The 9,043-nt window shown below is 39.1% G+C and overlaps 1 protein-coding gene across 1 annotated transcript; it reads left to right on the forward strand.

The window, feature by feature from the left end:
* The first annotated feature begins 1,206 nt into the window (after nucleotides 1-1,206).
* Nucleotides 1,207-8,767, forward strand: dhrs7cb (dehydrogenase/reductase (SDR family) member 7Cb). Its single transcript, XM_072667661.1, has 6 exons — nucleotides 1,207-1,360; nucleotides 3,204-3,316; nucleotides 5,006-5,216; nucleotides 5,624-5,716; nucleotides 5,907-6,068; nucleotides 8,556-8,767. Exons 1-6 carry the CDS (start codon nucleotides 1,207-1,209, stop codon nucleotides 8,765-8,767), a joined length of 945 nt encoding a protein of 314 aa, XP_072523762.1.
* The last annotated feature ends 276 nt before the right edge of the window (nucleotides 8,768-9,043 follow it).

A 9,043-nucleotide genomic window follows, 5' to 3' on the forward strand; every position in this document is an offset into this window, starting at 1 on the left:
GGCAGACTGGGCTTCAGTTCCACTCTACTAAAATATGAGTCCTTGAGCAAGACTCCCAACACTACACTGACCTACCTGTGTAACATGATTTAAATGTAAGTTGCCCTGGATAAGAGCATCAGCTGCATGCTGGAAAGTTAACTGCAATATTGATAAAGGATTCGTTGACTAGGGTCCTTAGACCAACAGTGGACCCCTTCAGTACTTCAGTTATTTTTATTTGAAGTATTTTAGAGTGTTTATGGCTCTATATATACCCTTTTCTTTACCAAAGAACTCCCGAAGAACCTTTTCTGAAGGACGTAGGAATTGTACACTTGTGATATAACGATATGTACATCAGTCAGCCATTACATTACAGGTAAAGTGCCATGAATAACATTGATTGTCTCAATACTACGACACCTGAGCTATTTTAGGGGCACAAGGAGGGCCAGCACAATATTAGACCAGTGGTTTTAATGTCATGGCTTATCAGTGTAAACAGCATCTGCTTGATTTGGACCACTGCGAATACAAAGAAAGTTATTGTTCGACCCCTTTCCTCAGGATATTATGGAATATTTACTGACATGTATCTTCACATGGGATTCATTTAACTTGAGGCTCTTTTATGGAAGGTAAAAGCAGAGGGAATGTGCCGTCTGTAAGAATGACTGGCACAGGTAAATTTGGGCAGGACTAAAAACACTCAGAAACGCTAGCAATGATTACTTTACGCCGTCTCTCCATATAAAACTAGTCCTGCCTACTATAGACTTTCAGCTATATTAGCTTTGTAAGGACGCAAAACTGAAGAACTGCAGACATCAAACATATCAAAGCCAGTTGACTACGTTTGAGGTACAGGTATAAGTACAAGTAGCTGCACTCATTGTGAATAAATCCCAACGTCACTCCAAAAGCATGAAGAAGCAGATAATATAGAAGCGGGAATCATTTCAGGTGTTTTTTTTTATTGGCATACTCACAGCTAATATCAACAGAATGACCATTTTATCAGAAACCTCATCCACTTCCCACTCGTGCTCTGCTGTCGTCAGACAGAGTGTGTTTAGAAAATAGGCCTAACACATGATCCTCACAAATGCACTTCAAAGGTCATTGTAAATATTTCTTACTGCTTAGTTGGTGGTATTGTAATGTATTACGCACATGCCATTAAAAACCTTCCATCATTTGCCTTTTTCTTTCTCCCTTCTGCAGATGGGCATCCCATCTGTGATGATATTGCCCCTGCTGGTGGTGGTGCTTGCAGGATTCTACTACCTTTACAATGAGTTCATGCAGTACATGTCCAAGTCCATAGTGCGGAACAAAGTGGTGGTGATTACGGATGCTGTGTCTGGAATGGGCAGTGGTAATACTCGCCACTAAATTCATTTTTTGTGTCCCCTCACAGTGAATGTTTTCTATCATACGCATTGTCTTTGTCTCCAAATAGACACAGCATGCAATCAGAATCAGAATCAGAATCAGAATCTCTTTATTTCACCAAGTATGTTACACATACAAGGAATTTGTCTTGGTGAGAGCAACACGTATGACAAGTAACAAAAACACAGAACACAGATTATTTATAGTATTAAACTAAAGGAAAATTACACTAAACAAACAAGTCTATAGTGTTTCATTTTGGTAGTTCATCGAATCCTAGTTTCATGCTATTTGGGAATGGAATATAAGCCGAAAGACAGCTTTTAGATTTCTTTAAATAATAAATGTATAAAAATTGTCTCTGTTTTTGTGCGATTGAAACTAATTGGTTAGTTTAAGTTCATAATTCATAAGTGTATGAATTATGACATATGGCCTTTTCTATTAGGATCAGGACACAAACAAAGAAGAGCAATTTTAGCTAAGTGTGCTCTTTCCAGCATCGTTTACCACAATGTTAAAACAAGGAGACTGCAGAAAGAGACTACAGGAGAAAGCTAGAGAAGGAGGAGCGTACAGGGCTTTCCTAATGACAGAAGTAAAAAAAAAATAAATAAAATAAAAAAAATAAAAATAATAATCATCATCATCATCATCATCATCATCATAATCAAAATAATAATACTTATTATTTTTAAGCAAATAAACAGTCCCTAACAATTAACTGTATTTAAATGGGAAGAAATGTGTGTCTCTGTAGAGAGTTTGTTTACTAAGTTTCACTGTGCCTAACATTGGCATACAACTGTACAATATTAATATTTCACATTTATTCTTAAAGCACATTAATTTATTGGAGTGTTATTTATTTATTTATTTATTTATTTATTTTTTGCATTTTTCTAGTATGGTACTCCAATGTTTAAAGAAAAATCATATTAATGTCATACAGTTTTTGAAGCAATACTATAATTTTAAAGACCACTTATAAACCTCATGTAGACCTGTTGGCTTGATATCTTCTCCAAAAGGATTTAAGCTTTATTACTTAAACATTTTCTTGAATAGTTTCTGTATTTAAAAAAAAACATAATTTTTCAATAATAATTACAGTGACTCTGTATTCTTCTAATGATAATCATATAATATTAAGGATCTAATAATATTACAATTTGATTTAATAGTTCAACACTATGTAGAAAAATGTATCGTATTTCCAGCTGATTCGCTGTAATGCTTTAGGTCAGTTCACTTGCCTAGGAGAACCATAAAGGAATGGATAGTAAAAAATATATATTCAGAGCACAGCTTTGGCATTTCTTTGGCAAGTTCTTGCTTAAATGTTTATCATGTAATTTGAAAATAGTACAATCATTTCTGATACTGATTTTGAAATCTACAGGGGTTGCCAAGCAGATCCAAAAATTTGGTTTCTTTAAACCTGCGTACATTTAAAACAGTTCTTCACTTAAGATGAGCATCTAAAAGTGGGCTATCATGCTCAAACTACTCAAACACTCGAGTGACTCACAGAAAGGAACTCACAGCTAACACCATGACCTCACACAGTGTGAGTGTGTGTTATTTTTAGACAGATTTGTTACATTATTGGATCAGATTTGTTCTTTTTTCCCTCTGATATCCAATCCGGTACATTCTACTGATACAGGCACCATACCAATACCTATTGATATCAGGATGTCATGTCTGATGCCTGGGTCTAGATGAGCTAGTGTAGAAATACCCCACTGAACTAGACCACACTGTTTACAAACTACTAACTCAGAACCTGTCTAATAACCTCAGATCTCCCTCTCCTCTTCCAGAGTGTGCCAGGCTGCTTCATGAGGGTGGTGCGCGGTTGGTGCTGTGTGGACCCAGCTGGGACAAGTTGGAGTCTCTGTATGATTCACTTTGCAGTGGCGCAGACCCCAGCAAAGTGAGTAAAGCTTAACTCACAGAGACATATGGACTGTAAGTTTGATGTCACATATTTATCCACCTGAGTTAGACGCCCTATCTCCACACCAGACAAAAAGACAGGAAGGACCACTGCCGAGGACATGGAAGGCTTTGAGCAGGAGAGTCAGGGCCCTTTCCCCATTTTATTTTTCTTTCTTTTGGCTCCTAAACGATTTGGTTTGGAAACAAATCTGTGTGTCACTGTCATCTTTCCTGCTCTTTGATGAACAATGGCAGGATATCCTCCCTGACAGCTAGAGAGTCCGCTGGTATCGTACACACTCCAGAACACCTGAAACAAATATATTATATGCTTTCACATTACTGCAGATCCATCTCCATATGTGGACCCACTGCGATCAGTGTTAAACTGAATGGAGATATATAGACAGACAGACAGATAAATATATAGATAGATATATAGATAGACAGAAAGACAGACTGACATACTGATTTATAGATACAGATAGACAGACAGACAGACAGACAGACAGACATAGATAGACAGACAGATATATAATGTATAGAAATAAGCTGACATACAGATAGATAGATAGATAGATAGATAGATAGATAGATAGATAGATAAATAGACAGACAGACAGATAGATAGATAGATAGATAGATAGATAGATAGACAGACAAATATATCAATAAATAGATAGTTACTGTATATAGAAAAACTGACATACAGACAGACAGACAGATAAACAGACAGACAGACAGACAGACAGACAAATAGATAGATAGATCTTCCCCCCAATTATGCACAATAAAAGCTGATTGGCTCTTTTTCTTAATTTATATTCGGCTGATGACAAAACCTCCTTATAGACCCCACAGTGAAGTGAAAGCCAATGATGTGGCAGACATTTTGGGGCAACATCTGGGGACAGACAATCAGATTGAAGAGGAGGCAATGGACATAAACACCACTCTAATTTATTCCAAAAATATTGGATGGGACTCAATCAATCGAAAGAAAATATCTGATGCTAAATTTTTTGGTGAGGGCACAGGAAAGCTTTTCTTCTGATGGCTCTTCCATGAAGGTTGTATTTGTTTAAACGTGGCGACAAAGTTGAACAGTGCACCATCATCTGCTAGATCCTTCTGGGGGTCTTTTGCCATCAAACATAGGTTTTGATTTGGCATTCCCAACCAATCCTATAAACAGTCCTTGCTCTACTTGACCTCCAACTTTCCTGTTAATGGCCATTTCATCTATATATTACAATCTGAGGAAACTGCTACCTGAGAACACTTTGCTGTCTTCTTATGTCTTCTCCTGCTTTGTGGACATCAGGTTTTTTAATATTTAGAGTGCTAGGCAGCTGCTTAAAGGGAGCCCACGTCTGCTGATTGTTGATTGCTGATTGCTGTTGTCCTTTTCAGCATTATTTCTCCTTTTATAATGTCTCAGTTATAGTTCATTGCCCCCCTCCAAAAATCCAATTCTCTCCTACACCCTTGTTTATAAATGACTCACTTTCATCCAGGCACTTCAAACGTGATGACCACAGAGCAAGGTCGAGCGTTTCCATGAAGTTCCTTGCCAACAGTTTATATTTCTCCAGCATGGGTCTCGGTATGACCATTTTCAACCGTTATAATGGTTTCTGGTTTCCATCCCTCTGATGGCTGCTATCTGTGTTTCCTGTCAAAGACCTTCACACCCAAGCTGGTGCTGCTGGACTTCAGTGATATAGACAGCATGGCGGAAGTGATCACAGAGATTGGGGAGTGCTACGGCTGTGTGGACGTCCTGATATGCAACAGCAGTATGAAGGTCAAAGCCCCAGTTCAGAATCTGTCCCTGGAGATGGACAAAACCGTCATGGACGTCAACTACTTTGGGCCCATCACTTTGGCAAAGGGTAGCTATGACTGTTCTGGAAAATTGTTTGAATTCTTACAGATATTGTACAGCTAATAATTATATTTACACTAATTCTAAGCTAATGGACATTTAACCGCAATGTATTTTTGTCCATTTTTATAAATAAACAGTTATCATACAGTCTTTTATGAGAATGCTCATGGTTTAGGTTAAATTATTGGGGGTGGTTTATGCTCACAGTTTACACACAGTGCTAACTGGTGGTATAAGCTTCCATCACATGTTAACAACATTAGCTACTGTGCTATTGTGCACAATCATGATGGATACAAGGCATCAACCATTTCTTGGCAGATTGATTAGGCTGAACTTTCATCTTAATGTCATAACTGCAAAGTCAGTGAGCTAGTATTTGTAAAAAATGGTGTTTTGATTGTACCTCAGGCATCCTGCCATTAATGATTGCCCGGAGAACCGGTCACTTTGTACTCGTCAACAGCATCCAAGGAAGACTGTCTGTCCCATACCGCAGTTCTTGTAAGATTCTTTTACATGATCTTTCCATAAAATGTCACATAACATTAATTACACTGTAAACACTGTGAAACAATGGAAAAAGACACGTATCTTCACATACATACTGTATGTTACATGCAAAGTGGTACTCTAAGCTCTAAGTATTATCAGATGTGTGTGTCACTCAGTCGCTGTTATGCTTGTGTTCAAGACGCTCCCTCCAAGCATGCAGTGCAAGCCTTCTTCGACTGTCTGAGAGCAGAGGTGGAGGAGTATGGCATCTCCGTCAGTACAATCAGCCACACCTTTATTAACGCCACCACCCAGAACCCTGCCCCTTCCAACTCCCAACCCACCAACGCCCTGTGGGCATGTGAGTAATTATACAGCAACACATGAAAACATCACTCAGATGACTGCTGACAAACCCAGTCCGGTTTCTAGACAACGTTAGAAACAATTACGCAGGTTCTTCCACTCACCTGTAGCAGACGTGCCAAAATAGACACTCCTGCTCAGATTCTAGTAACAGTAGCTCGTTTCCACAGCAGAGCAAGCTGGGATTTGGGATGACAATACCTAGAAGTCACAATTTTTACTCACTATAACTATATATATATTTTTTTTTATATTATTTTCCCACTGGTTTGTTGAAGTAAACTGAGAAATTCTGTTGAAGGTGTGAATTCTAAACTTTCATAAGTTCATAAATAGTTCCTTGGTCCAGACCAGGCCTGGAAATTATACATTATAGCATTTACAAGTTTGTCTGTTTGTCACATTTTTCCCCTTTTCTCCCAATATGGTACTGCCAATTAACCCACCTGTGTAGCTCCCCCTTAGCACTAGCATGCTCCAGACACTAGGAGAGTAAGGACTTCAGACATGCCTCCTCTGATACATGTGAAGTTACCATCGCCTCTTGTTAGTGTGACACTGGCGGGCAGCAAATGCACTCAGAGGAAAGCGCCAGGCCCCCAGCTCAACTGCACCAGACGCCAGTGCCGATCAACATTGCTTAAGAGTAATGAGGGGAGAGAGTTTCATCTACCCACCCAAAGAGAGCACGGCCACTTGTGCTCTCTTTAACTCCAGCCTCTGATGGCAAAGTGTTATGGCTCAGAGGCGAAGTAATGCAAGTCACTTTAGGCTTCAGGCATGGACTTGACCCTTTACAGAGCTGTGACATATATCTGTACTACAGGAGCCTCTACTTTGCTAAGCATCTTCCAGCTCTACCCCTCACAGCGCTATACGCAGAACTAGCTCTGCCCTAATGCAGTGGAGCAGCCCAGCTAAGCCCTGTCTCTCTCTCGCAGCGCTACACAGACTCACACTCTGCCCACATGGTGAGGACCACCCGGCTCTCTCTTCCAGTGCCACGAAGCTGGGGATTTAGCTGGGCTCCTCTTCATGGTGTAGCTGAGCTCTCGTTTCATGCAACCTAAACTAACTAAAGCTGTCCTCAATGAAATGCTTACTATATATGATGTGATGATACCTTATAGAAGGTCAGGCATTTATCCACTTTCCTGGGTGAATGAACCTCAGATGTACCAAACATGCAGATGGACAGCTGGACAGCTAGCTAGCTAGCTTACTACGATGCTTACAGACTTTTTACTAGCTTTAACCCTCCACTTGTTTAAAGAGAGGGCAGAGCCATGACCCCTTTCAGGACCTTTTAGGATACTGGTGAAATACAGCAGGCATTTAGTAGACTTTGGGAAGATATTAATAAGACATGCATTGTATATATACACTCCTTGAGGAGCCTTGAGGAGAAGTAACTTAATAAAAAAAAAAAAGGTTTTCAGTGGCTTTAATGCTTTAACACAGCAATAATAAAAGCATGGTATAACACTTGTGAAAATATTTTTTGCAGTCTTGAATATTAATCAAATGTGAATATAGTTGATTACATTTATATAATTATTTATGTGGGAGAATTGGCTCAATTGACCGAGTTATGGAAATGAGGCCTGGCTTTCTAATAACTTCTAATATGAGTTTCCTCTAATAGGGTGCATTTTAATCCATAGTTCAGTTCCTTGGTCCAGACCAGGCCTGGAGATAATACATTATAGCATTTCAGTTCACTGAGGGTTCACAGTGATATGCTCAACTTTGAACTAAAATATGTAAACAGGCATCATACAGATAAAAAAATGATTCTATGCAAGGTTTTTTTTTTTAATGTTTTTATGTTTAGTTATTTTTTTTATAAAAGGGTGACAAAAGATAAACACAACAAAAATGGCAAATAAGGTATAGTATGATGCCATTAAATAATATCTGGTTTTTGGTTTTGGGTTCCATAAAAACAATCTTACAGTGGATTTTTCTTTAGAGAACCATTTCAGCTAATTGGATGTGATACCCTTTTCTTCAAGGTTCTAGGAAGCCTTAAATTAGCATAAGAATTGTACACCTTGTGTACAACCGTATATGAAGAATTACTAGCTGGAAAACCATTAAAGCCTTCAAACTTCACACTCCCACTTCTCTCATTCAAACATGGCTTTTGTAATGCTGGTTCTCAGGGACCCCTGGATGGTCAGCATTTTAGCACCATCCCTATGTGTTGCAAGTTGCGTTGAACAAAAAATCTGGACTATCTAAGAAGTAATAACTAATGAGGATCTTGTGAAGAGGGGGTTTGGTCTTTGTGTCTCCATTGTTTTAATGAACTAACACATCATTTGCACCAGGGTTTGCTTTAACCTGCCAAATGTGAACACACTACAATTTAAAGCATCTGTCTTCCACAAATAAGTCAACAGTGTTTTCTAAGCCCTGTGAGGTCATCATCATCTCACTGGCATCTTGTCTGATCACATCTTTCTTTTATTATCTGTAGACATTTTAAGGAAGTTAAAAACTCACGGTGTGAACCCTAAAGATCTGGCTGGAGAGATTGTGAAAGTGGTGAACGGCAAGAGGAGAGAAGTGCTCCTAGCTCACCCCATTCCCTGGACCGCCCTCTACATGCGCTCACTGCTGCCCAGTTTCTTCTTCGCTGTGGTGGCGGCCGGGGTGAGGGACGGACCCATGGCTGAACAGCTGAAGTAGATCCTCGCGCTAGATGGAAGTGAATAGCTGAGAGACGTATGCACATGAAGAGGCTCATCATTTGAATGTGTTTACAATTACACAACATACACGTCTTCACAACATATCAGAGGGAGTAACAGTTGAGGTGGGTTTTTTTAGGCTGCACAACCCTCAGGTATTGGCCTTGACAACCAAAACCTACTGGAATAATAATAATAAAAAAAAAATCTTAAGATGTTTAATAAATAAACATAAACATGGTGGCACTTCACAGATATTCATAGTACTAAAGCT

Source organism: Salminus brasiliensis, chromosome 22, assembly GCF_030463535.1.
Source record: "Salminus brasiliensis chromosome 22, fSalBra1.hap2, whole genome shotgun sequence".
In the NCBI taxonomy this organism is placed as follows: Eukaryota; Metazoa; Chordata; class Actinopteri; order Characiformes; family Bryconidae; genus Salminus; species Salminus brasiliensis.